General features: G+C 50.2%; 13 protein-coding genes across 13 annotated transcripts; 8 read left to right on the forward strand and 5 right to left on the reverse strand.

The window, feature by feature from the left end:
- Nucleotides 1-1,898: 1,898 nt before the first annotated feature.
- Nucleotides 1,899-3,917, forward strand: N7489_002120 (uncharacterized protein; the record flags this gene model as incomplete). Its single annotated transcript, XM_056707875.1, has 1 exon — nt 1,899-3,917. One exon carries the CDS (start codon nt 1,899-1,901, stop codon nt 3,915-3,917), a length of 2,019 nt encoding a protein of 672 aa, XP_056572177.1.
- Nucleotides 3,918-5,536: 1,619 nt separating this feature from the next.
- N7489_002121 (uncharacterized protein) lies at nt 5,537-6,802 on the forward strand (the record flags this gene model as incomplete). Its single annotated transcript, XM_056707876.1, has 1 exon — nt 5,537-6,802. The coding sequence occupies one exon, from the start codon at nt 5,537-5,539 to the stop codon at nt 6,800-6,802; it is 1,266 nt and encodes a 421-aa protein (XP_056572178.1).
- A 788-nt stretch (nt 6,803-7,590) lies between these two features.
- phoC (uncharacterized protein) lies at nt 7,591-11,777 on the forward strand (the record flags this gene model as incomplete). The annotated part of the gene is made up of 9 exons (XM_056707877.1): nt 7,591-7,639; nt 8,155-8,275; nt 8,347-8,431; nt 8,491-8,616; nt 8,678-8,728; nt 8,792-10,056; nt 10,112-11,277; nt 11,333-11,502; nt 11,565-11,777. The coding sequence occupies 9 exons, from the start codon at nt 7,591-7,593 to the stop codon at nt 11,775-11,777; spliced, it is 3,246 nt and encodes a 1,081-aa protein (XP_056572179.1).
- A 430-nt stretch (nt 11,778-12,207) lies between these two features.
- N7489_002123 (FAM210 family protein) lies at nt 12,208-12,999 on the reverse strand (the record flags this gene model as incomplete). Its single annotated transcript, XM_056707878.1, has 2 exons — nt 12,208-12,359; nt 12,426-12,999. The coding sequence occupies 2 exons, from the start codon at nt 12,997-12,999 to the stop codon at nt 12,208-12,210; spliced, it is 726 nt and encodes a 241-aa protein (XP_056572180.1).
- Nucleotides 13,000-13,430: 431 nt separating this feature from the next.
- N7489_002124 (mitochondrial 54S ribosomal protein uL3m) lies at nt 13,431-14,395 on the forward strand (the record flags this gene model as incomplete). The annotated part of the gene is made up of 2 exons (XM_056707879.1): nt 13,431-14,214; nt 14,289-14,395. 2 exons carry the CDS (start codon nt 13,431-13,433, stop codon nt 14,393-14,395), a joined length of 891 nt encoding a protein of 296 aa, XP_056572181.1.
- Nucleotides 14,396-14,641: 246 nt separating this feature from the next.
- On the reverse strand, nt 14,642-15,266 carry N7489_002125 (cytochrome c oxidase assembly factor 1 family protein; the record flags this gene model as incomplete). The annotated part of the gene is made up of 2 exons (XM_056707880.1): nt 14,642-14,731; nt 14,805-15,266. The coding sequence occupies 2 exons, from the start codon at nt 15,264-15,266 to the stop codon at nt 14,642-14,644; spliced, it is 552 nt and encodes a 183-aa protein (XP_056572182.1).
- A 169-nt stretch (nt 15,267-15,435) lies between these two features.
- N7489_002126 (uncharacterized protein) lies at nt 15,436-16,097 on the forward strand (the record flags this gene model as incomplete). The annotated part of the gene is made up of 3 exons (XM_056707881.1): nt 15,436-15,576; nt 15,633-15,951; nt 16,003-16,097. The coding sequence occupies 3 exons, from the start codon at nt 15,436-15,438 to the stop codon at nt 16,095-16,097; spliced, it is 555 nt and encodes a 184-aa protein (XP_056572183.1).
- A 334-nt stretch (nt 16,098-16,431) lies between these two features.
- On the reverse strand, nt 16,432-18,784 carry N7489_002127 (putative JmjC domain protein; the record flags this gene model as incomplete). Its single annotated transcript, XM_056707882.1, has 2 exons — nt 16,432-18,443; nt 18,517-18,784. The coding sequence occupies 2 exons, from the start codon at nt 18,782-18,784 to the stop codon at nt 16,432-16,434; spliced, it is 2,280 nt and encodes a 759-aa protein (XP_056572184.1).
- Nucleotides 18,785-19,602: 818 nt separating this feature from the next.
- N7489_002128 (putative para-hydroxybenzoate-polyprenyltransferase Coq2) lies at nt 19,603-20,859 on the forward strand (the record flags this gene model as incomplete). Its single annotated transcript, XM_056707883.1, has 1 exon — nt 19,603-20,859. One exon carries the CDS (start codon nt 19,603-19,605, stop codon nt 20,857-20,859), a length of 1,257 nt encoding a protein of 418 aa, XP_056572185.1.
- A 47-nt stretch (nt 20,860-20,906) lies between these two features.
- On the reverse strand, nt 20,907-21,682 carry N7489_002129 (putative flavoprotein; the record flags this gene model as incomplete). The annotated part of the gene is made up of 2 exons (XM_056707884.1): nt 20,907-21,307; nt 21,367-21,682. 2 exons carry the CDS (start codon nt 21,680-21,682, stop codon nt 20,907-20,909), a joined length of 717 nt encoding a protein of 238 aa, XP_056572186.1.
- A 208-nt stretch (nt 21,683-21,890) lies between these two features.
- N7489_002130 (monothiol glutaredoxin GRX5) lies at nt 21,891-22,587 on the forward strand (the record flags this gene model as incomplete). Its single annotated transcript, XM_056707885.1, has 3 exons — nt 21,891-21,914; nt 21,968-22,262; nt 22,331-22,587. 3 exons carry the CDS (start codon nt 21,891-21,893, stop codon nt 22,483-22,485), a joined length of 474 nt encoding a protein of 157 aa, XP_056572187.1. The 3' UTR covers nt 22,486-22,587.
- A 208-nt stretch (nt 22,588-22,795) lies between these two features.
- Nucleotides 22,796-24,312, reverse strand: N7489_002131 (ethanolamine-phosphate cytidylyltransferase; the record flags this gene model as incomplete). The annotated part of the gene is made up of 4 exons (XM_056707886.1): nt 22,796-23,119; nt 23,174-23,948; nt 24,008-24,125; nt 24,186-24,312. The coding sequence occupies 4 exons, from the start codon at nt 24,310-24,312 to the stop codon at nt 22,796-22,798; spliced, it is 1,344 nt and encodes a 447-aa protein (XP_056572188.1).
- A 360-nt stretch (nt 24,313-24,672) lies between these two features.
- Nucleotides 24,673-25,690, forward strand: N7489_002132 (uncharacterized protein; the record flags this gene model as incomplete). Its single annotated transcript, XM_056707887.1, has 2 exons — nt 24,673-24,875; nt 24,937-25,690. 2 exons carry the CDS (start codon nt 24,673-24,675, stop codon nt 25,688-25,690), a joined length of 957 nt encoding a protein of 318 aa, XP_056572189.1.
- Nucleotides 25,691-25,925: the final 235 nt, after the last annotated feature.

Consider the following 25,925-nt stretch of genomic DNA (forward strand, 5'->3'; position numbering starts at 1 on the left):
TAGTATTGTTCGGGGTTTCGGAAAGCGCCACGACGCAAATATATTATGATCTCAGAGGATATTGAGGAATTCCGTCACGCCTCGGGCAAGTTCCCGGGGGCTATTGATTTTATAATGTGCCCAGTAGCTTTCAAATGTGGTTCAGGGAATCTATACTGTGTCTAGTACAGTCGAGATTCGCTTCCCATGATAGTCGAACTCTCCACGACCCATCTTCAATCTTTGCGATATATATCGGCATCCAATACATGAGGAACCAGGTCTGTCCTCTATGGTTATATTGGTTGGTTTTAGAGGTGAATGATTGATCTGAGTCCGAAGGTTTGATCGAGGAATCCTCGTCTACCTAACTGTTGGGACCGATATATATGTTGAGAAAGCGTGGATATCATCTCGAGAATTCACCCTAAGAAAGCAGCCGCCCCCATCTCTCCGTACTAGATAAATCAAGGTATCTAACGAGTTCCAACCGGTGTTCACTCTTGATTGATATACTCCGTACATATATCTGATGTGTTCCATAGAGACGTTTTGTGGCTATGCAAGTCTTTCGTAGCGCGTCACCAAGCCAAGACAAGACATTTTATAGCACATCTTCCACGAGTATCTGGATAGCCTACACTTAGCCCGGCGTAAATCTGTTTATTCGTAATGAATGCTGTTATAGATTATGACTTATGGGTACATATGTGTGTAGAGGTTTCCCTTGAGAGAAGTTGAGCTAACAAGACATGTTAAGAGTAGATGGAATCGAATGGCAAATGAAGAAGTGAACTCGGTGCAGCGACGGAGGAGATAATTCCTAACAACAGTATATAGAAGCTGGAAGGTACTCGTATACGGAGTACATATGTACGATAAGGGTAAGACGTAGTATCGTTAATCCGAGTATTCCGAGTATTATCCGGGGCTGGAAATGAGGGGGGCTACACCGGCGTCTCATCTTGAAGCAGAAATTACAGCCTCAAAATCAGCTTGTATTGAATCAATTGACTATTGATCTCTTTATATATAAAGTACGGTGTAGTACTCCATATAGGTTTATTATTCCCTTTTGCTACAGATTAAGCATTAGCCAATGTGAAGAGCCAGGGCTTGGCATTGGCTTGGAGCATATACAAGTAGGAAGAAAAGGAAAAAGAAATGAAAAACAAGAAAAGCCCCCTTGTGCCCTTACATGGAAGATACAGAAAACAGTGAACGTTCGTAATAAACAAGATACCTAGGTACAGCCACTTTTGGTGTCCACCTGGGCAACTTCCCAACTCAGGGGCAGCCGTTCAGCGATTGGCTGAGAAGGCGGGTTCCTGACGCTAGTACATGGTCCCATATCTTGGAGGTGTCTTACCCTCGCCTTGCTTGCTGCATTTGGTCTTACATTAGGAGTAGTGGATATTACATGGTTAAAAGATCAGGGGAATAAACAGACAAAAACAATAACAATAACAATAACAGTCCATAATTACAATATGGATTTAGGGTATTTAGGGTTGTTCTAAATTAAGACTCAGGGGAAGATGCGGAGATAGACCTGTACTTACATAGGTACAGAGTACAATACCAAAGTCTCTGTATAATATTGGCGCTAGTCCACTATTCTAGAACTCACTTCTCCTTCTCCTCTTTTCTTCTCTCTCTCTCTTTATCCAACTCATATTCATTCTCTTTTGGCTGCTGGCCGCCACTCTTTTTGGGGACCTAGTCCTATACACTCCTTTACATTGCTACACCTCTTACGCTCTTTTTATTTCAGATATTCGTGATTTTTTTTTCAATTGTGTGAAATTTAAATGACGAGCATCAATCTCGAGCGGCGATCGCCTTTTTAAACGTGTCGACCGGTCTTCACGTTCCAGACAGAAGTCGGGTTTATTCGCATAGACCAGACTACATCGACTATGCCTCATGCTCACCATGCCGGCTTGGTGATGCGAAACCACGTTCGTCGGGATGTCATCCCTCCACATCGATTGCCATTTTTGGTCCCCAGTACCTCCTCTATAGCCACCGAGCTTCCCTCACTCGTGGCAAGAGCCGAAGCATCTACCACGGTCACGGGTGAAAAGCCCACCAGCAATCTGACAACAACGGTCTTGCCTGTCGTCCTAGGTGCAGGTGTTCCCATTCTGTGTGCTATTGTCGTCCTCATCGTGCTTCACCGGAGACATGTGAAGAAGCTTCTGCGGGAAGATGCAATGGATAAACATAAATCTCTCGATTTTGGAATGGATACAGTGGGGCCTGCAACCAGGAGGAAAGGTCCTGGAATGCCCCCGATGTCGGAACCAACCCATACCAAAGGCCTGTCTCTTGATGTGGGCCCTTATCTGATGCCCCCGGGCCTGAAAAATTCCCCGGAGTCTCTGCGCTCCATGTCAATAGATGATGACAAGTACCGCCCGGCCACTGCCTCCATTCGGTCATACCCCAGGGGTTCCCGATTCGAAGGTGCCGATGACGGCAATTCAGGTCTTCTCCAGAATGCGCAGAGGATGTCTCGTTCATCCCCGCCGCTGTACTCCTCCCCTATCGAATCGCATGGACGCAGTCTGGACCAGCACAATGACTACCTTGGGGAAGTTCCCGGAGTCACGCATCCACCTGCTGCACAGCAACCTGGCATGGCTATTGGAAGTCCCAACGCCAATCGGATTCCTTCGCCAGAGCCCCTGCCCCATCTGGATTCCTCGTTGGGCCTAAATTTCGGACTAGATAATACACACGGCAACACATATAACAACCAGCATGAAGAGCGCCTCAACTTCCCGCTGCCTGAGCCTTCGCAATCACGAGACTTGGACCATAACCAGGCTCCTGCGTCGCAGCTTCCTCGTATTTCCCTGCCGGACAGTGTTGTTACCAGTAGTGATTACGGCGATGACCGCAAGTCACAATACACTCTCCCTACGGTCAACATCCATGGCACGGAAGATGTCCAGCAACATAATGCCCTCAGCCACGATAACAAGAATCCGGAACTCCCGGAGGAACCTCAAAATCTGGATGCGGCATATGATAACCGTCGTGATACCCGCCGGATGACTCTCGGATTGCGCCCGTTGCCCCCAGAGGACCCCGCCGACAACCCAGAACAGCGTGCCAATCGGATTCGCTCCTTCTACAAGGAGTACTTCGATGAGAGCAAGAACGGCCAGGAGCCCACATACTACGAGGACTTCGGGCCCGAGTTCTATGAGGGTGGTGGTAATGCTGGTTTCATCTACGACCCAATTACTGGCGACTATTATGATGCCACTCATGGTGTTGCTCCATTCGCCGAGCCGATGACCCGTCGCGCGATGACACCGCCGCCTCGCGCACCTCCGCGCTTCCAGGGAGCCGCTCGCCATATGGCTACCAACTCTGCTGGCTATAATGGTATGCCCGGGCCACGCGCCTTCTCATCTGCCTCTGGCCGTATGCCTGGTCCACGCGGTCCCAAGAAACCGATTCCACCGCCTTCACCGCTGCAAATCCTGCCTACTCCTCACATGTTGACGGACGACTCCCTCATGACTGCCATGGACTTTGCCCCGGCCAATGGATTCAAGGACCGCCGTGCGGGCCGCCCTGAGACACCCACGGGTGGCGTACGCCCCTATATCCCTGGTGTGCGAGCCCACACGCCACTGGCCTCTGCCTTTGACGAGCTCGCCGTGATGCCCAGCCCTCACGCCTTGCGCAAGTCCGGCACGTTCACCAACCTGGACTTTGTGCCCCCGCCCCGTTTCAAGAACGAGGGTGCCGGTAGTGATGCGGGAAGTATTCGCAGTGCTCGGACTGTCGTGTCTGCTCACCACCAGAATAATATCCGCATGGGCAACTACCGTGTCAGTCGTCTGCCGGCCGAGGCGGTCGGCACTAAGGACGACATGATGGCCACTCTACGTCCGAAGTGGGATATGAACAACACATAAGGAAGCGGGCTTGTCCTTTCCAATGTCACGACTTTGTTGTTTTGGTACCTTGTATAAGGACACGTGATGATTTGATTTTTGTTGTTTCTCATCTGCGTTCCCCGGTGCTTGAGCTTTTGGGGGGTGATGGCCATCGTCCCTTTTTATATTCATTACTCTGTTCTCTTTTTTTTTTGGTCTGGAATCTGCTATCAATGGCGTAAATAGATGATGGTTGGATTTGTCTCCCGTGATCGCTTTGAAATTTCATTTCTTCTGCCCGGTCTCTGGGCTGCATATATTCGGATCTTGTTAGAGGTTTGCTGGCTTGTTTTCTTATAAAACAGTACTCCGTAGTTCTAGAATATCCAAATCCTCTAATGGTTGGAGCGTAGTACACATCTGCTCCATAGATTTGTACTCCGTACTGTATGGGAAATTGGGAGTTGGTTAAGCGGAAATCGGGCCGAGCGCTAACCAAACAGTCAGGGGCAAGGCGAGAGCTAATATGCCAATGGGCTAGACGCAGGAAACAAGATTATCCATGCCGATCGTATTTTTTTAATTAAAGTAAACATGCACCGTACAGTATTGTTAACAAAACCGTTGAAGTGGGGAATCAGAATCAGAATCAGAATCAGAGATGTGGCAACTGAGTACACTCTGCATCATTGACTTTTAAATACGAAGGTATGTTGTAGTAAGTGGAATCGTATAAGAGAATCTTCCAAAGTTGGAAGTCTCCATTGGATAACCTTGGAATCAGCCTCGGCGCTTCCTTACTCCAAGGCTAACACCCACGGGTACTCTCAGCTCGGTTCTCTCTATATTTTTTTTTCTCGGTACCGGATAATAAACACATAAGTAACAGTAAATATTGGCATTGAACATGGGTTATTCTAGGGAATATATTTTCAAATTCTTAGAATCTTAGAGAGATTCTTAGAGAGATATGTAGGTAGAGTATTAGGGAGCATCAGAGAGTATTAGAGTGTCCTACCCTTAGCCACAGGGGTTTGCATGGCCGGATCAAGGGATTACCAGAAACAGCATCATGTTGTTGCAATGCAACTGCAACTCAAGCGTAGTATGAAATTAGAGGATGTGCTTTTTACCGTCAATTATCAGCAATGCTTAAATCAAAGTGCATCTGTATCTATTAATACAACTAGGAATGCGGATACGCCGCAATCGTAAGAAATCTCCACTTCCCACTTCAATCTCACTCTTCCACACAACTTCTCTCCTCTCATGGCTGCTAGATTCGGCCCCGAGAGATTGTGAGTATCTTGTATTTGTTCTTTTCTCTTTTCTATCCTTCTTCATTTTCCTTCTTCTTTTCTTCCGATTCCGATCGGTTCCTGAGATATCGCCAATTTTCCCCTGAGACTCCGACCATAACGTCTCTCCTTACGCGTCCAAATCGCAGTCTCTCGTTAAATAAGTCTATCGACTCGGATTCGAAATTGTGAACCCCCGGTCTCATTCAGCCCGAAATCATTTCCGCACCCGGAAGCATCCCTAATCTCTCAAAACTCGCCGAACGGCCCGGCTCAGGATCACATCGATCCTACCAACAGCCTGCAATCTCAACGGACATCACTTATTCTTGACCGACATTGACCAATATTGCTATTGAGATGGCCTCCCCATCCAAAGCCGCTGGCGCCGCCGCTGCCGCTGCAGCTATCGCTTCTAGCGCTGCGGAAACTGTTGTACAGACTTCGGGGTCTCCTGAGACCAGCAGTGAAACATCTGCCGCCCAACCCTCCACCTCTTCTACCGAAACGACCTCTTCGTCTGCGCCTGCTCCCACCACCTCTAGTTCAACTGAGCCAACTACCACCAGTTCCACCACGAGCAGTACTAGTAGCACGCCCACGACCGAGCCTACCACGTCGACCCCCGAGCCTACGTCTACTTCGCCCACTTCCACTTCCACTTCGTCTACTTCTTCTTCCACCTCTTCTACCTCTTCCACCTCTTCTACTACAACCGCACCATCCACCACCTCAAGTGAGGAGAAGACAACATTTACATCGACAGAGGGAACTACCGTAGTTGTTGTCACGTCCACCCAAATAGCGTCTAACACCGGTGCCACGTCTACCACCTCTTCCAGTGCAACTGATTCAGCCGCGCTCGCAACCTCCGGCACAGCAGCAGGATCCGGCGGTCTTTCTCCTAGCGGCACAATTGCCGTTGCAGTTGTTGTTCCGGTTGTCTCAGTGGCATTGATCATCTTGGCGCTGCTCTTCTTCTGGCGTAAGCGCAAGGCCAACAAGGCGGCCGAGGAGGAGCGTCGCAAAGAAGTGGAGGAGTACGGATTCAACCCGAACAACGACCCAACCCTTCCCGGTATCGGAGGCGTCGTGGTTCCCAAGGATGACGAATCCTCCGGCTACCGCGGCTGGGGAACCACCTCTGCTGGGCGCAAGGCGTCCACCAACCTCTCCAGTGGAATGGGTGGCCTGGCCATGTCGGAAGGAAGCAGCCCCGGTTATCACCACGCCGCAACACCCAGCGAAGGCACCGTTCAATATTCTGATGGCGCCCGCCCCGACTCTGGCGAGATTGTTGAACCCATTGGCGTGCTGGGTGCCGCCCCAGTGGCTGCGAACAACCGCAACGGCGATATTCACCGTGGCCCCTCCAATGCATCCTCCGCTTACTCCGCAGCTAACCGTTCCGACGCATCAGAGGAAAGTCACATGTCCGCTGTCCACCCCTCAGCTGGCTACTACGGTGAGAACCCGTACTACGGCGACATCAACACACACGGCGCATACGGCGGAGATGACTATCAGCCTGTGATCCGTGATGTCCAGGCGCGCCGCAATACCCGCATCGAGAACCCCGGTGTTTATCCACGACAGGGGAATGCCGGTATCGCGCAGAACTTCTGATGGCCCGACTGATTCAGATTTTCTCCAATAATCTCTGATCTCCAAAAGCTCGGCATTTCCTTTTATGTTTTTTTGTTGTTTTTTCCTACCTTGCACAATACCATACGCTCTTTCTATCTCGACCACCGCCGACTTCATTCGTTCTTTTCGGGTCTCTCATGTTCCAATTCCCGGCGCGATGGACCTTCACTTCATGTCTCTATTGTCCTCTACACCTTTATTTTCTTTTTCTGTCTTCTCTCTCTCCCCTTAATCGGCCTGTCGGGCTTTGATTTGGTTTGGTCATCTCTGTTTGATATATCCCGCGCATCTGGTCTCAGCTGCATAGCTTGTTTTCGCCTTTTTTTTTCACACCTCGTTTATGTCTGTGTCCATTGTTTTTTTATTTTTTATTGTTCATGTCTACATGGAACTGTGAGGAACTCCATCTTGTACATTTCCTGCTGAGTGTGGAGTTTTCCATGCGACTGAACATAGTCGAGATTTGCAATGATACCTCGGGTGTCTTGGATTTACTCCTAGTTCCCTTGTTGAAGTCTTGTATCCGGTATACTGAAATGAAAGGTTTATATTTGAATGATTTATATACGTCGTATACTTATGTTGTATATGGATGTACTCCGTATGTAGATATAGTTCGGAGAATGTCGGCAGAATCATGTATGATATCTTGGAAAGGAAGCTCAGAACAATATACTTTTACTAACATGTACTAAAACATACTAAGATAGACTAAGATAGACTAAATATGTAGAAATACTCCGATTTAATCTATTAAAAGTAAAATTATGGCCGATAATAGCAGTTCTCGGTACATTTCCGTTGCAGTGGCTACCAGTAAGTTAACAACGTGCGTCCGCTGTTGGCGGTGATTGGCGATGGATGATTCACACAGCTCTCCACTCCCCGGCTTAATTGCACCTCACAGCTTTTCCCTTCTCTGTTAGTTTTCGAACTATACAGAACTGAACCACATTGGATTCGTACCTGGTCCCCCTGTACTCCGTACTCCGTTCTCCCACATGTGTCTCTCGAGTCTTTGCCCCGCTATCTCTATCTCTATCGCTCTATCACCGCTTCAACCTCTCCAGGGCTAAACTTCTGCTCTTAGCGTCTTAACCCTTGATTTGATATATGGGGACTCAGCGTCACACATTTTATTTACTTGTGTCACTCCGTCTCTTACTTGTCCCACTATTATCCTTCCCCACTGTGATAGCGCATTAACCGCCCCCTCTTGCCCCCCCGAAGCCTTAGCTTTGGTTCCGTCCCAAACGTGTCCTTGTCATCCCACCCTGTCTCTTACTTTTTTCTTCCCCCCCATTGATACCCTTGCGCCCTACCTCGCACAGTCCTCGGCTTCCATTATCCTAGCTTTCAGCTCCGTTTTGCTGAACTTGCGCTACTGACGCAATATCGGTCTTCAGAGCTCGGGAGAGCTAAAGCTCTCTCCGAGATTGTGCAAACATGTACGTATGCCCTTCCGTTTCTGTTACCGGGTGATTCATTTCTTGAGCTGCTACTGATATGCCCTGACTTGCTAGGAAATTCGGCAAACAGATCCAGCGCAGGCAGCTAGATCTTCCTGAATATGCCGCCAGCTTTGTTAACTACAAGGCACTGAAGAAGGTTCGTTTAACGTCCTGCCCGCTTGCGAGGGAATATGGGCATGGCTAACTCCTTTTCAGCTGATCAAGCAACTCAGTGCCACCCCGACTATCCCGGCACAGAGAACAGCCGAGGAAATTGCGAGAGCTAATGCGGACCCCCAGGGCGCCTTGCGCGCAAACAAGGAGGTGTTCTTCTTCCGTTTGGTAGGTTGTCGGAATAATTTCATGCATATCGGAAGATGGATGTACTTACCATGATGTATAGGAACGAGAGATTGAGAAAGTCAACACTTTCTACCTCCAGAAAGAATCAGAGGTATGGCCAATTTAACCAGTGCACAGTCATGACCATATCCGGAAACTTATCATATCGTTTTAGTTTTCTCTGCGCCTAAGGACGTTGGTCGACAAGAAACGGGTAACTCAATCCCGAGCCACCTCAAATTCCAAAGCACCATCGAATTTTGCTGCTATGTTCGAAGGCTTCCAACAATTCGATGGTGACCTGAACAAATTGCAGCAATTCGTTGAGATCAATGAGACTGCCATGTCTAAAATCCTCAAGAAATGGGATAAAACATCCAAGTCTCGTATGAAAGAGCTGTATCTGCATCGGGCAGTCGAAGTGCAACCATGCTTCAACCGTGAAGTTCTTCGAGACCTTGCGGACAGAGCTACCACCGCGCGACTGGAATTAGAGGCCTGGGCCGAGGGTGAGAACATTCAATATGACGCCTCACGTCCATTAGACCGTACCGCAACCTTGGGGTCGGAAGAGGATGAACTGGACAGCCAGATCTTGCAGTCAGCCTCCACCGGTAACCTGCAAACCCTACGTGAATGGCTGGCCAGGTTGCAGCAGTTGCCGGACGCCCGTGAACGTGCCACCCGTACATTCCTGACCGCCATCAACGGGTTCTCGGATGAAGTGCTCGGTCTGCTATTGGAGAGCAAACTGGTTGACATACACGCCGAGGACGACATCAACGAACGAAACTGCCTCCACGAAGCCGCCATTTCGGGCCGATTATTTGTCTTCCACGCGGGTCTACAGGCAGGTGTTGATTTCGCCCGCGCCGATGTCTATGGTCGAATGCCCCTCCACTACGCGTGCATGCACGGCCGCGTGGATATGGTGCGACATCTGCTCGCAGCCGGCCCTCATACCGTCGATATCATGGACCATGACAACTTTACACCTCTAATTCACAGCATCGTAAAGGGCCAGCTGGCGTGCGCCGAGCAGGTTCTGTGTAGTAATGCCCGCGTCGATCCAGAGCCCGAGTCGCCTCCTATGAAGGGAATGGACCACCGGCCCTTGAAGGGGCCCGATCATATTCCTTTGAATCTCGCCTGTCAACACGGCTCTCTCCCCATCGCGAGGATGCTTCTTGAGCGAAATGCGAAGTTACTGCCTGATGCAGAGGGTCTATATCCCCAGCATATGGTTGCACGCGCCTCACAATCACCAGAGCTACTATTACTGCTGAAGGAGCACGGTGCTGATCTCGACCAGAAGGACAAGCTATACCAGTGGACTCCACTGTTCCATGCCGCTAGCGAGGGCTGCGTTCCCTGCCTACGCACTCTTCTCGAGTGCGGGGTTGATGCCCAGGTCCCAGATGAAAAGGGCCTCTCGTCTATGTACTATGCTGCCTGGGAAGGGCATCTGGAGTGCATGCTCCTTCTCTGGGCACAGCCCTCCGGCAAAAAAGCCTACACTGGGACCGCTTGACATTCTCAATGGCGTGCGGATGCAAGAACCCGGCCCGATGGACGACATGTCTGTAGTTACGAGCGTCTCTGAATTGGAAATGGCTGATGGCATCCCGGACCTTGAATTGCCTCCTCCCATTATCCCTCTCCGCCGCTATGGTCACAACTTCCTCGACAAGAAAGTATTTGTGCAGCTTCTATTCGATCAAGGAAATGTCGGGTCTATTGCCTTTGACCAGGCAGGCCGCCATCCTGCTGCTCGCATGACCATCTCTTCCAAGCTGTCAGATCTCATTCCCCGTACTGTCATGCTACCCATTCAGGAAGAGACGCGCACAATATCGTTCCACGTGGATAATTTGGACACCTTTGCTGTGGACTTTGAGATCTTCCCTACCTTTGGTTCAAAGGTGATTGCAAAGAGTGTGGCCCTGCCAGACATCTTCCGCGCCGAGTCGTCCAGCACTGGCTCAGGCTGCCTGCCTCTATTCGACCCCCGACTTCGTACAATCGGCCAGCTGCGCTTCAACTTCCAAGTGATCAAGCCATACCATGGTGATCCTCTGGAGATTACACACTTTGCTACATACTGGAAGGCCACTAGTGCCCTTGACTCAGACCACAATGGACTGGTGACTGGTTCCAGCTTGTCGGGAGATTATGTTCAGCTCTTTGTACAACTGACCCAGGACCGCGTCGCAGTCCTTTACCCGCAATTTATGATCAACCACCACGGAGTCGACATCCCAGTGTCTCATTTGACATATGCCCAGTTCCAGGCCATTGGCGCAGACTGCGGTGCCAACCATACCGAGATCCTCAAGTTCTTGGAAACAGAAGCGACGAATGACATGCCGCAGACTCATCGACTCCTAGCGGCGTCGTTCTTGTCGTTACGTGATGTCTTGCAACAACTCCCTATTGACTTGAATGTCAATATCTCCCTCCTCTACCCGTCGCCTACGGAGGAGAAGAAACTCCACATGACTTCTTTGGCGGATGTTAATAGCTTTGCCGATGTTATCCTGACCGACGTCTTCGATCATGCCCGTGTGGCCCGCGACAAGAACCCAGAGTTCATGCGTTCCGTGGTGTTCACCTCCTACAACCCGAACATTTGTAGTGCTCTCAACTGGAAGCAACCAAACTGTGAGTCTCCTTGAAATACAGACCAACTCATACGTGATACTGACTCTATGACTAGACCCTGTTCTTCTTTGCAACGATCTTGGTCAAATTCGGGACCTGGCTGGGAACGTCGACTCGATGCCCCATGTCAATAGCAGTGGCCGGGCCTCAATGTCGATTAAGGAGTCTGCTCGCATTGCCCAGAGCAACAACTTTATGGGCTTGATCTGCAGATCTAGCCTTTTGGTATGTTTGGTCCAGCGCTGTCTCTCTTTCTCTTTCTAGTCTGCCTGCTAACCACTGTGTAGAATGTCGTTCCCGCGCTCGTCGAAACCATCAAGGAGCTCGGCCTTGTGCTTGTAGCCGACACCTCTGATGAGGTCAGTCAGCCGGATCGACTCGAGGAGCTACCCACTGATACCATGGGCGTTGCCGAATGGGCATACCGCATGCCTGACGGTGTCAACGGCGTTATGAGAGCCAACGGCATTCTGAGATTTAACGATATGATCGATATGTGATCCGATTCACCCTTGCTTTCCTTTGGAAGCACCCCCACCCTTTACATACTTCGCAATTTAATTTCCACAACGAAGATTACGAGCTTTAGTAGCCTTTGCCACGCCATATCTGCTTTATTTTCTTGTTCTCTATTTTGCTCTTGGCTAGTTATTTCAAACACCAGAGATAGTCACTAGCGTCCGACGTTCTCTTTATTCTTCTTTTCGTCCTTTGTTCATTTCCTATCTCACCTTGGGCGCTAGAGATAGAGCTGGGCTTCTCTTGGTTTGGCTGTTGTCGATTACATGTAGATCGTCCGGAGGTGCTTGAGAGGACAATGTCAAAAGGAATAAAGATTTCCGTATTAGAGAGCTGAATGGCTAATAATGTACAATGGTCCAAATCCCAAGTGTCCTGTATCTCCCGCTATGCTATATAATCACATCACCTTCATGTACTCTTGGGCTTTCTCTTCCCAATATCCCAACCCCATCCACGCAGCGTCTTCACGACCTTTGGCGTCACAGCCGCCGTCAACGGTACTCGAATAAACACAAAGCTCTTGTGGATGGCATAAGCGAAAACCAATTGTGTCCAGATACCTGCCAAAAAGAAACCATCGATAAGCACCTCGACCTTCCGACACGAACAAAACAAAAAAAACTTACTAGCTTCTTCCTGATTCCGTTCCTCAGCCTGAGCAAGTTGCCCCTGCCCATCCTCCGCCTCAGAACTCTTAGTCTGCGGCCACACAGACTTGAGCTTATCCTTGACGAATCCAACAACGACATGCTCATAATATCCAATGCGCTCAACACCAAGCAACCGCACAGCCGCAAAACAGAATGGGAAATCCAGCGCCGACAGTCCAAGATACACTCCCAGCGCAGCCCATCCATACTCCCGCGAGAGCTTCTTCAGCCGCTGCGACAGCGACGCCTTCTCCGAAGCTCCGGCTCCAGCTCCAGCCCCAGATCCCTTACCACCACCGCCAGCCGACCCGGAATTGAACCGGCGCTGCTTGGGGTGGAACGAGCTCGGTCCCGGACGGGTGCGCGTCGGCAAGCGCGCTGTGGTAAGGCTTCGTCGTGTTGCTTGCCCTGCGGACGGGAATATTATGCTGCGGTGTGCGAGGGATGGACGGGCCGAGGGGTGGAGGTATGAGGTTAAGCTTGGGGTTGATTTGAGGATCTCGCTCGGCCGCGAGATCCATTGTTTGAGGAGGGTTGGGCGGAGGGACATGGTGCGTTGCTTTGTCGTCCCCTGGTGTTCTGGATTGAGGGGGTGTGATTCAGTGAGCGAATTGGTGTTGAATCTGGATAGGACATGGAATGCTGTGCTTTTTTTTTGGTTTCTCTCGGCGTTTTCGGCTTCCGGTCCGATCGGGCTGCGGCTGTGTCTGCCGGAGTTAGGGATTAATACGGGATGTGTTGGTATTGGCGTAGAACGGGATGTTGTATACAGTAGATGAGCGTTTGTATGATGTCTATCGCTTTTTGCTATTATTTGTACGAGATCCCCAGTGTCTAGCTATGGTCCGACAAAATGCGTGGCAGCTCTGACTTTGTATACTTCGGGGCGTGCATATGCGCTGACTAAGCCCAACACCAAAACTTTCCCGAGTTCTCAGCCACGACGAGCACCCCAATCCCCCTCCCAATATCAAGCCCACCATGTCGCCGCGCTTAGGAGGGCTACTTCAGCTCTCACCCGTATGGGGTGCCCCATTGATCACGCCCCGGATCCCCGTGCGCTCATTCGGAATCCGATCTCTCAACCCGCCCAAACCCAGTCGTTTCAATATCGGACCCGGGCTGCCAGTCCTCGAATCGACGTCGACGGCGGCGCTCCGCCGCAAAGCCAATTCCCTCCCGCTCCGCACTGGAGCTATTGGTATCAAGAAGGGCATGACTGCTATCTACGATCCTGAGTCTGGAAAGCGCATCCCCTGCACTGTTCTCCAGCTGGATCGTGTTGAGGTTATTTCCCACAAGACCCGCGAGAGACATGGTTACTATGCTGTGCAGGTCGGTGCTGGCTGGAAACACCCGAGCAACGTGACCAAGTCGATGCTTGGACATTTCTCGGTTAATGGGATCTCGCCTAAGCGCCATATCTTTGAGTTCCGCGTTAAGGACGAGGCGGGCCTCATCCCTGTTGGTCAGAGCATTGAGGCGGGTTGGTTCCAGGAGGGCCAGTTTGTTGATGCTCGCTCCAACACTAAGGGTAAGGGTTTTGCTGGTGTCATGAAGAGACACGGCTTCGGCGGTCAGGATCGCAGTCACGGTGTTAGTTTGACGCATCGTTCGATGGGTTCTTCTGGTCCTGGTCAGGGTGGTGGTTCCCGTGTTTACCCCGGAAAGAAGATGGCCGGAAACATGGGCAATACTCAGAACACTGTTCAGAACTTGAAGATTCTCAAGGTGGATTCCGAGAATGGTATTGTGGTTGTCAGCGGTATGTGATTCGATCTGGAGCTGCTTTGAGCCTTTCCCGAATTCTCTTTTGCTAATATATCTCCTTTGCTTCAGGTGCTGTCAGTGGTCCCAAGGGCTGTGTTGTGAGAATCCAGGATGCGATCAAGAAGCCATGGCCGGAAGTGCCACAGGCAGAGGCGACGGAACCTGCCACTGCTTAATCGGAGGTTTTTCTTTTCTTAGTTCTGACCATGTACTATTACACCATACGCGCGATATTGTTTGACTTGAGCGGCGTTTGTATATGATACAAAAAATGATATCCTTCTTCCTTTTTTCTCTTAGCCATTGAGAAAAAGAAAAACAATGGCCTCGCCGAATTGATAAAGCAACAAATGATCCCATAAAGAAGAATGTTCCTGAACGCCCGAGCCAATGCACTGCTGTATCTGTACACTCTCCAATATTCAGTTCTTCCGGAAGGGATCGCTATCATTGTCGAGCAATTGAACCACCGTTCCATCCTCGGTCTCCAGACTCCATTCCTCGGTGCGGAACTAAAAGAAGAGAAGAAACCAAGTCAGCAACCAACACAGAACACGCCACAAACCAAATAGACCAAAAACTCACATAGCTCATACGATCCGGCCGAATGCTTCGGAACTTCATCTTGCCCTGAGACTTCGTCCCCTTAACCCAGAACGAGATATCAATCCGCCCATGCAATTGGTTCATCTCGCCACTGATCCAAGGAATCTGCTGCGCGAAGTAGATCTCATCGCCCAGGATCTCGCGAGCCCGCGGCGACGTCCGCAGCGCATACAGCGTGCTGTTCACAATGCTCGACGACGACTTCTGGTAATTGAAAATTCCAAGCATGCCTGCTCCCGTCGCGATAATGAAGATCGGGAGTGTGTAAAGCCACTTTCGGCCAGGGTTTGGGTTCGGTAGCTCGCGGTCCGCTCGTCGTTCCAGTAGTGGTCCTGTGTTCGGACCTGGGGCAGCTATCATTGTGCGTCGGTTGGCTATGTTGGGTCGGGCGGATTGCCGGGCGAGCGCGGCGCGCCGCGTGAACGCTCGAGAGAAGACCATTGCTGTGCTTTTGGGGGTTATTTTCGGTGTTTGTCGGGTTGGTTGGGGTTTGGGGGGTTGCGGAAGAAAAGAGTGTCAAACAAGACAAACAGATTTGACCTTTCGACGTCACTGCACGACCACCGGCTGAGAATACAACGCTTTTGTTTTGGGTTTAAACCTTCGAGAAATGGCTGCGGTGAGATTGCGCAAGGCGTTTCGGTACCCCGAGGAATCGGAGGGCGAACGAGAAGAGTTGGACGAAGAGCAACAGGAACGGGTCATCGAGCAGTTGCAGAGCCAGAATGATGCTCGCAACGCCCAGTACAGTGTACATATCTTTTTCCTTCTTTCATGATCAAGAACGAATGCTAAATATCTCCCCAGATGATCTTTACTGCACTTCCAGTGCTGGCTGCTACAGTATTTGTGCCTTCGGTGCTGTCGGCCTCCAGTCAGGCTGAACGATTGTTCTCGCTCCTCAGTCTTGCCTCGTTGCTGACAACGGCCTATATCATGAAATGTTTTCCTCTCCATCCAGATCGTAAAGGCAAGAAGCCTATGACCTTCCACACTGAACGTATTGCTCGGCTTCATGCCGCTCTGGTACCTGGAACCAGTGCAGTTTGCTTGTTGCTTGCTGTGGTCTACCTTTCTACAGAGCCATCTTATGCGGTCCATCCAGTTCTATACTTGATTCCTGGCGGTAAGTTTCCTTCTTTCTCGGCTATAAGGTATCGAGTCTGACCATGTACAGCAATGCTCGCAGTAATTCTACTTGCTCAAAAGGTCATGCTCTCTGTTGACCTTGCATCCCTCAAGGATCTACAGTACGAGTACAAAGGTGCCTAGCCAATAGTACTTCACGAATTCAACTTGATCTCAACTTGAATACATATATGTTCATTATTAAAGTACAGCCAGATCTTTTGTTAAACCATGGTGTCGCACAAGAGATTAAACTCTTTGGGGAATCACAAATCATACATCCGATTTCCTTAATCAAACACCCTTTCCCAAATATTCAATGCTCGCTGTGGTTCGTAGAATACGCATATCCCACGAGAAACTTTCAATTATTTTCCGCGTCTCTCTTAACAACTTGTTGCACAAGTGATCTCTGTCACATGCTCAAATGAAGCAAAGTTAATGAGTCGTTTCAAGTGCCGAGGCTCGCAACAGAGCCCTAGGTCATTAACGAGGGATCAACGGGGATCCCCCCGTCGTTATCGTCGAAGCCAAGTGGGTTCTCATCATTCCCGTTCCCATTCTGTGGCGGGTCGAAGGGGCTGGTCTCGAAGCTGAACCCCTGATCTTCAAGGGTCTTCTGCCGCTCCAATTCAGCTTCCTCGGCTTCCTTTTGGCGTTTCTGTATACGTCCGTGGACATCATCGCCAAACTTCTTCAGCCACCACAGATTTGATTTCCGGAAATCAACCAGGGTCTCGATGCTGCGGGGATCGGCAACCTTACTGGTATCATGGCCCAGAATGGTACAGTTAGGCTCATATGGTTTCATTGAAGGGTCACGCTGGCAGGCACCACAACTGCATTCTTTACGACACTTTGGACAGAGCCAGTGATGTTTTTCCATCGCCTCCTGTGGGGAGATTTCAAAGGCGCGGAACAAACTGCCGTAACAGTAGCGCTGGTCACAGTTCGAGCATGGAGCGAGTTTCCAGTTGACTTCAAAATGAAGACAAACGTGACAGCGGCGGACATCATCAGATTTCGCCATAAGTGACTGCCGCATTTTGCGGCGCTTTTTTGACCGGCTGTTTCCTTCAGACTCACTACCAGCATCTTCGTTGGTATTGTCTACCACGGGCTTGGGCTTCTTTGGGTCGTTCCAGGGGCGGCGTACCAGTTGTTCCTGGCAAATCTCGGCCACAGACTTTTTGCCTACCTGTCCTCTAGCGACAATGAAGGTGGGAAACTGAACCTTCAAATCCTTGTTGTTCTCATCGGAGGAAATGATCAGCCGTCGCCATGTTTCGTATCGTTCTGTTAACAGCTTCCACGGAAACTGTTCCATCCAATTGAGATGGGAAATGCAGGCACAGCTTCTACCCATGACATAGCAATCCATGCATACATCGTATGGATCCTCCTCGCCCCCAAGGGTATTTGCGCAGCCAGGACAGGTAAGAAACCTGTTAAAGATGTTGCACCGGCAAAATGAGCAGGTGACGTTGCTTTGGAACTCATGATATTCGACGTTCTTCTCTGGGTTCTTCTGAGAGAATGATTCAGACAGCAAAATGCCCTTGTACAGGTTAAAAAGACGTTTGAAATCGTCCCACAGTTGAACCACCACAGGATGGTCGACCTTTTTTGCTTGCCGCAACAATTTTGAATACCGCTCAAGAGCAAAGTAAACAATGGCTTTGTTCTTATATTGTTCATCACGGCAGACCATTCGCGCATGCGGCAAAGCTTCACGCAGAGCCAGCTCGAGCGTGTCCACAGTAGTGCGGTTCCAGGCAACTTTCGTCGTCCGAGTGCCGCGGTTCCAAACCTGGTGTGCAGCAAGAGGGGGTACAAGAATAAGGTCGCCGGGCCTCTGTTCAACCACCCAGGTCTTGAATGGTGCAATCTCCCATGCATGCAAGGGGGCAAAGAAATCCTCGATGTCAATATCATGCCCAAGGACAGACATCCAGTATTCGGAAACAACCCGTCGATCTTTGGTCTCTGTCATGAGCCAAATTGAAGAACCAGGTACCGTTGGCTTGCCGTTTTCTACAGACCCATCGGACGCCTCGACCATTATGTTGTGACCGAGACTAGCACACATCTCTTGGTGTGCTGGTGTGTACGTACCCTCATGGCCGATGTAGCACATCAGGTTCTCCGCGCGCATGCTTGGGGGAAGACTGCTCATCAAATCACCCGACGGCGCGATGGGGTCGCCTTGGGTGGACTTGGGAATTTCAGACAGATTTGTCTTTCCCGACGCAGGGCCTTCGAAGGCTTTGGGTGCTTCGTTTAGATAGAAAAGGAACGGTGGTAACAGGTTCTCTAGATAAGCATGCCACTCGGGTGGACAGTCGATGTCCTTAAGGTAGAGCCGTTGGAGGTCCTTGTGTGTGTAGTTGTGGACCGTCACTTGCCGAGTGAGAAGTGACAGATTGTCCAGGTAGTGACCCATACTGAAATTGAAGGTCTTTTTTTTTACTAGATCTCTAACTTCCTCCACTATTAAGAGAGGTTGCAGTTAGTATTGACCAACGAAGGATGAGATAGAAACCATTCAAGAGCGCGAACTCACCTTTCTTCGCGTATTTTGCTCGGAGCCATTTCTCCGAAAAAATACGTTTGTCAAGACGTTGATGAAATCCTCTGATTACCAAGGGTCTTCCGCTCAGGACAACCTGGTACAGGACAAGCTTCTCGAAATCCTCAAGAGGGAAATCCTCAATTGCGTCACAGGTGATATCCATCGCAAACTCGAAATTCGGAGTAGACTCGACAACCCGATGGATGTCCAGAAGAGGCGAGAGTGGCTCAAAAGCCAGCCGGGTTCTATGTGCTGGCATGGCGACCGTAGGGCCCCAGAGGGGAGCAAGGTATTGATGCTTAGTTTATGTTTGTAATCGGCGCAAAGGTCGTAGGAGCGAATTCCATGGTTTGAGGGGGGAATGTTGGTGGTCAGGGCCAAAGTCAAAGGTTGTGCAGACTCAGGATCTAACTAGCTGGGTGAATTGTGCTGTTCTTTGCTGTTTCTGTGGTGTGGGTGGGACAATGGTTGGGACAAGATATTTGGGTGGAGTGGGAAGGAGCGGAGGAGTGGGCAGGTGCACAATAGATAGTACAGAAGCGTAGAAGATGTCAATCCAAGGTTGGGACCAGGAGAGATAAGATCAGATAGAGTGATTTGAAAGAAAGGGATGTTGTAGATTCCCTTCACTTCGGATCTTCAACTTCTGGGGGAACGCGGGATGCCGCGTTTTTTGGCCTCAGGCAGAAATATACACGTGAACCTTGGAATTGACATTTGATTTCACCATTTTGCCTACAACAACATAGACATTAGGGAACTTCGAGTACATTGCATGGCTTTTCTTCTTTTTTTTTTTTTCATTAGATTGTAAATTTAGATAAAATTCAGTTCAATATATACTTGGTAGTCTCAGTATGTCGTGACAGCTCGACTTCATAGATCTGATGCCCGAAATAGGCTTAGGGGGAGGAACCAATCCGCTTTTTCCTGCATGACGATGTAATTTCCGACATCTACAACATACAGATCTTCAGATGGCCAGACCTTCAAGGCTTCTGACAGGATCATGAATATTGCCAATTGTCAATCGCCCTAATTGACCCACGTTCGGTTTCTAGATCTCCTGCCCTCGTCATGCTTTCCACTAGCTCCCGTCTCCTCCGCGCTCGACTATCCCCATACAGGCAAAAGGTCAACCTCACTGGTCTATACAATGGGCGCCTTCCCACATTCGCTCACAATGCCTATTCCCCGACGCAATTGAAATACCCCCGATTTCTCGCCAGTGGCTCATCCATTGCCTTGCGAACAACACAAGTCCAAGTCCGACACAGCTCACAGTTGCAATCGCCCGCAACACAACCAACCGAGACGGATAGTGCGGAGAAGAACCCAGCCACGCACTATATCCCGCCAAAAACCGGCTTGATTGCGTCTCTGCCGAGTTCATGGATACCGTATGCGGAATTGGTGCGGCTGGACAAGCCCACGGGCACATACTACCTATTCTTCCCAACTCTCTTCTCCACCCTCCTCGCTGCGCCAATTGCTGGTGCCGCACCGCTCCATGTCCTGGGAACATCAGCATTGTTCTTTTCCGGTGCGCTGATCATGCGCGGTGCAGGCTGCGCGATCAATGACTTGTGGGATCGAAACCTGGACCCTCACGTCGAACGCACCAAGTTTCGACCCATCGCCCGAGGTGCACTGTCGCCGAAAAATGCAATACTTTTTACAGGCTCACAGTTGGTAGCTGGGTTGGGTGTGCTTCTTTCGTTCCCTACCCAGTGCCTTTGGTATGGGATTCCTAGCTTGCCTATCGTGGTGGCATACCCCCTTGCTAAGCGCGTGACCAATTACCCGCAAGCTGTGCTTGGGCTTGCCTTTTCATGGGGAGCGATTATGGGATTCCCAGCGTTGGGGGTGGACCTGCTTGCCAATCATGATGCCTTGATGGCTGCAGGTGCCCTTTATTCCAGTTGTATTGCTTGGACAGTTCTGTACGATATGATCTATGCACATATGGACATTAAAGACGATGTTAAGGCCGGGATCAAGTCAATCGCCCTCCGCCATGAGCACAACACCAAGGCTGTCCTGAGTGGTTTGGCGGTGACTCAGGTCTCCCTCCTCGCCGCTGCAGGAGTTGCTGCCGGTTGCGGACCTGTATTCTTCGTTGGCAGCTGCGGCAGTGCCGTTTTGTCGCTTGGTCTCATGATTTGGAAGGTTCAGTTGAAGAATGTTCGGAACTGCTGGTGGTGGTTCAGGAACGGATGTCTGCTGACCGGTGGGGGGATCTCCTTGGGCTTGTTCGCCGAGTACGCGACGCAGTACCTTGGTCTGTACAATACGACGGAGCCGGAGCGCGTGGTGGCCGAGTCAACGCAATAACCATGTAACAATATAAATAGGCGTTTAAGCCTTGGTTCTCTTTTTCCTCACGACTGCTGTGCCAATCCCGCCACGTAGTGTTGGACGACAGTGACGATATCTCTCCAGTCCATCATACTCCCAGCACTCCCAGCACCGACATCTCCATAAGCCGAGTTCTTCTCTATGGGAGGAAGCACAGTCAACCAGCCTTCTGGGTTTGATTCACTCCATCCCCACTGATCGCGTAGAACTGTAAGCTGTTTCTCGGTCACTGGATGCCTGTACGTACAGGGGTCCATATCCAACGCTGCAAAGATCATAGGTTTCTGGGTCTTGAAGCCCATATCCACTACTCCAGTCGTATCCCAGGCCCTGATGACCGATAGAAGCAGGTTGTCGGCGATCCCGTTAGCCGTTTTCGCCATGGTATTTGCAGACATTGGGGCAACCAGTAGAATATGCGCCCCTATTATGATGTCAGTTGGTTCACTGTATTATGTACCATGTATCTAAATAGTCACTGACACTTGCGCAGTTCAATATGCAGGACTGGTCCTCCGCGAGTCCATGATGGGGACCATTCATCTTGGTCCCGGTAGATAGCGTCCACACCATCTATTTGAAGCAGAGTGCCGAGAACCGGCTGCTCCAAGCTCTGTCCAGCGAGGAACTTCTCCGCAGGCTCGCTGACTAGGATGCGGACTGATATGTTTTTATTACGACATAGTGCCTCTGCAATGTTGCGCAGGTTAATGGTAGCGGCTGCAAGTAGCACATGGGTCTTGTTGTCATTTGTATACTGCTCCGCAATAAACGGCGTAGGCGATACTTGAGAATCCATTGCCTGTATCTTTATTGTCAGGGAAGCAGAGAAAAGACAGTGAACAAGAAAAGAAGACGACTGGTCCATAGAGCCCTAGAGAGCTTTAGATATGTGGGGATCGACGTGACCCGCGGACCAACCGCTGATTAAATAATACTAAACCTTTCCCCGAGGCAACTTTAACGTTGAACGTCTTCTCTTGTAAACTACCATCATTTTCAAAATCATGTTTTCCAGAGTAGTTGCATCGGTATGAAATCTTTCTAATTCTCCGCAAGATCCCAGCTCACATGAATTCCGTAGGCTTTCCGCCCGGTCTCGAGGCCAACCTTTTTGCGCCCCGTCCGCTCGGCCATCCAATTCCCCTCCGGGCCTTCCATTCCCTCTGTCCTCCACGCACGCCTTCTGTCCAATGAGACCCGGACGGCGATCGATAAGGCGGTCTCTTCCGCCCCCGTCGTTCTGTTTATGAAGGGCACACCCGAGACTCCGCAGTGTGGTTTCTCTCGCGCCACCATTCAAATCCTGGGCCTGCAGGGTGTTGATCCTAAGAAGTTTGTTGCTTTCAACGTGTTGGAGGATGCGGAGCTGCGCTCAGGTATGTTAGGGTTACCTTGAGTGGAAATTCCTGGCAGGTTTGGATTGCTAATCATGCTGTGTTTACAGGTGTTAAGGAATACTCTGAGTGGCCCACTATTCCCCAACTATACCTCGAGAAGGAGTTCATCGGTGGTTGTGATATTCTGATGTCCATGCATCAAAATGGTGAGCTTGCGAAACTTCTGGAGACCAAGGGTGTCCTGGTTGCGGCGGATGAATAAATAGCAGCCGAGCCTGAGTGGAAGATGTCAGCCTATCAATTTGATAGATGGCTATCTCTGTAAAATTATTTGTCTCTAATGTATTCTGGTCCTAATATCCTGCTGGTCAGATAGTTGTCTTGTTGATTCGACAAATGAAGGTGATCTCCAATCTATCTGCTCTAGTAGACCACATTGTCACAAGCCGCCATGTAAACGAACGAGGTAGGCGTTTGTTCAAGAGGAAGCCCCAGTTGATGAGGTCTAGCATCATATGTACAGTTGATCTTCACTACATGGTTAGTATTGCTCACAAAAAGCGACAGCCAGCCTACTGAGCTGCTTGAGCTGCCTCTTGTGACTTCACCAGATCCTCAGCAATGGCCTTGTCCAGCTTTGCGCGTTGCCTGGCTTCATAAGCTTCACGGCTCTTCAGGATCCGACCAACAATTTCGCCAGCGTTCACATGTTGGAAGGCATGCTGCTCGGCTTCCCGGAAGATTCCCATCTTCTTGGGAGCAGTGTATGGATCATATGTCAGGGGGATGAAGGTCGTGGGTCCATGGTAGACAGCATCGGGAGTGCCCCACGGGATTGCCTTCAGATATGGTTCGCTGGGGGTAAATGGTGCAGAGAATATGACAGCATTGATGTACTTTGGCAAAAGTTAGCAAATTGGACGTATGAACGCAAATCAAGGAAAACCTACGCGGCATTGAAGAACACAGAGACCACGTTCAAAAATGTTCATGATTGGGTAGTTCAAGCCTTTCCAATGGTTGATAACATCATCATCATGGATACCTGCGACAATATAGGACGGTCCATAGTCCTCTCCGTGGTCCTTCAACCTCTTTGCAACTTGATCCGGCTCATACCAGCCACGTTGCCGGCCCTCGGACTCCTCGAGCTCCGTAACTTTGCGCAGGAACGCAATGTGACCGGAGGAAAAGAGGTCGAACCCTCCGTCAACATAAACAACCCTCTGCCCGGGTTTGGGTCCCTTTCCGTCGACCAACGTCTCAAACAGGCCAGCCTCCTCGACGACGTGGTCCATCTTCGCGGTGCCTGAACCTGTCCATGTCCACACCTGAGGCCCAGGTTGGAGACCACTCTCGTCCGTCGCGTAATCCTTGATTCTCCGCAAGAGGTCTTTAGCAGAAGCCTGGCGCTCTTCGGGGCTTCCATATCCTTCCAATCCAGCGAGTGTACCCTTCACGGATTTGACAAAGTGGTTCCTAGTGCACAACAGCATGCGGCCAACGAGATCGGTTGTCGAGATCCCGGGAGTACGTTTAACGACACGGAATCGTCCAGCGGCTTTTACGAAGCGGTAACAGTCGTTTCCATCACTGTCAGAAGTAATATCATCTCCGTGGACAACGTATTTGCACCCGTAGTGGGATACCCAGGGTAGGTAGGTCACATAGGGGGCATGGGGAACACTCTGAGTTGCCCATCGACACGCGTCAACGGCTGCGACACTAATAACAGCAACATTAGGACCAGAACTCAACAACAAGATCAGTGTGATCAAACCAACCGTTCTTCCAGTGACATCACTGTTGGACCCTTGTTCTCGAGAATAGCTTCATCGGAGTGTATTCCCACGTAAAGGGCCTTTCCTAGCTGGCGGGCTTGGAGCATAGCACCGGCATGACCTGCAGAGCAATACATCAATTAGCTCACAGCAATTGAATAGGTGTTAAGTGCAAGCCTACCGTGGTGGCTGAAGTCAAAGCATCCGTCGACCCAAAGTCGGTCCTCCGAGATTGGTACATCCTCCTGAGGATCAACAGGCCATTTCCCAGGCAAAGGAACCTGCTCCTCGATGGGTGTTGAGTCCATTTTCACAATAGTACTCCGTAACAAGCTTAGGATTGTTCCGAAGTTTTGTATAGACCTGAATTGTACAGGAGGGGGAGGGGATGTGATCGGCGGTAAATTACATAGGAGGTACGGTTACAGTAATCTTCCGCATCACTGTCCAGCTTGCGGGGAACTTCATGTTTCTCCGGATCTCCTGAATCTCAATAATATTTGATCATATAACTATTGACGTCTTACCTACGGAGTACATACTCACCTGGGCACATACCAGTTTATTCGGCTTCTTGCTCTCCCGTCTTTTCTGACACCTCCACCTTATCCTGCTATCGTCCCTTGTCCACTTATATCCCTGTCGCATCATTTTACCCACCAACGCCAATGATCCCCTCTACATTTGCCCCGGGCATCACGCGGCGGGACACAGCCAAGTCTTCTGGTGGACATGAAGGGGCGTATGGCATCCCACCTCCAGTCATCAGCGGAGGAGGGCTTCTCGGCCCGCAAAGTGCAGGCGCAATATACCAACACATCCATGAAATGGCTGCGAAACGGATATCGACTCTCGACTATTTGAGAAAGGCGTGAGTGAATCGCGGTCCAGCCAGACCTGAGCACTACTAATTCATACCGTGTTATGTATAGTCACGAAGGACGAGTTTATTGGTTTAATACTGTGCATTTCTCCCGCGCCGACATCGCTCGTCTGCCATACTTTGAAGCCCGGAAACTTTCTCGCCGCGCAATCAATTATTTGCTTCTAGGCTTGTCATTGCCCACAATACTCGATGTCAATTCCACGCCATTCGAGTATGTACGTGCCCTGAATGCTTTACTGATGGAATTTGAAGCGTTCCAGCAAGTGCATCCACCAGATGGCAGCTCCTCGTCAACCCTTGCAAGGGCACGTATACCCCAAATGTTCAAGCGGGCGGCGCATGCAGGTACCAAGACCCGGCGCGCCAGCTCTGCAAACGAGATCGGACTCCCAATGCAGTCCAGTGACCCATCAGACTTAAAGAGCACGGCAGGGAATCTCGGGTCGGCTTCTTCTGCTTCAGTCACCTCCTTCCCACTCACGGAGTCTTCCGATCTTCACCCTGGCGAGGAATATACCTATCTTCTCACGCCATCGCTGCCATTCGAGCCGGACTTCTTTGAGACATTCGCAACTCTGTGTGATGTCTTGATTGACACTTATAGCCGGCTCGCCGCTCTAGTATCATCTCCATCTGTCTGTACAGTGGCCCTGGGCGAGACGTTTTCCAAAGCAGATGCCAGATTACGAAAGATCATGGTGGCCGGCGCAGTGCGTGAGTTCGAAGACGCGAGCCGAAATAGTGTCAAGAGTGAAGTTGCTGGGGTCAGTCGGGTGGTGCTTGGCGGTTTATTGGGATAGCAGCAAGGTTTCGCTGCTATATATTGGGTCAGGTGTTCTCTGTTTGACAGAACATATGGTTGGGCTTTTTATGAGATATGAATCTATCGAGGTGAATGTTGTACGATAATAGAATTTCAGATCTAGATTTGAAAGCTTCTGATGATACATCTGTGCCGCCATCTTGACGGGGCGCCACAATACACAAAGCAGGATATAAAAGGACAATTCGCTCAAAATAACTTGGTTCAGAACT

Source organism: Penicillium chrysogenum, assembly GCF_028827035.1.
Source record: "Penicillium chrysogenum strain IBT 35668 chromosome Unknown utg000001l_segment0_segment0, whole genome shotgun sequence".
NCBI classification, from domain to species: Eukaryota; Fungi; Ascomycota; class Eurotiomycetes; order Eurotiales; family Aspergillaceae; genus Penicillium; species Penicillium chrysogenum.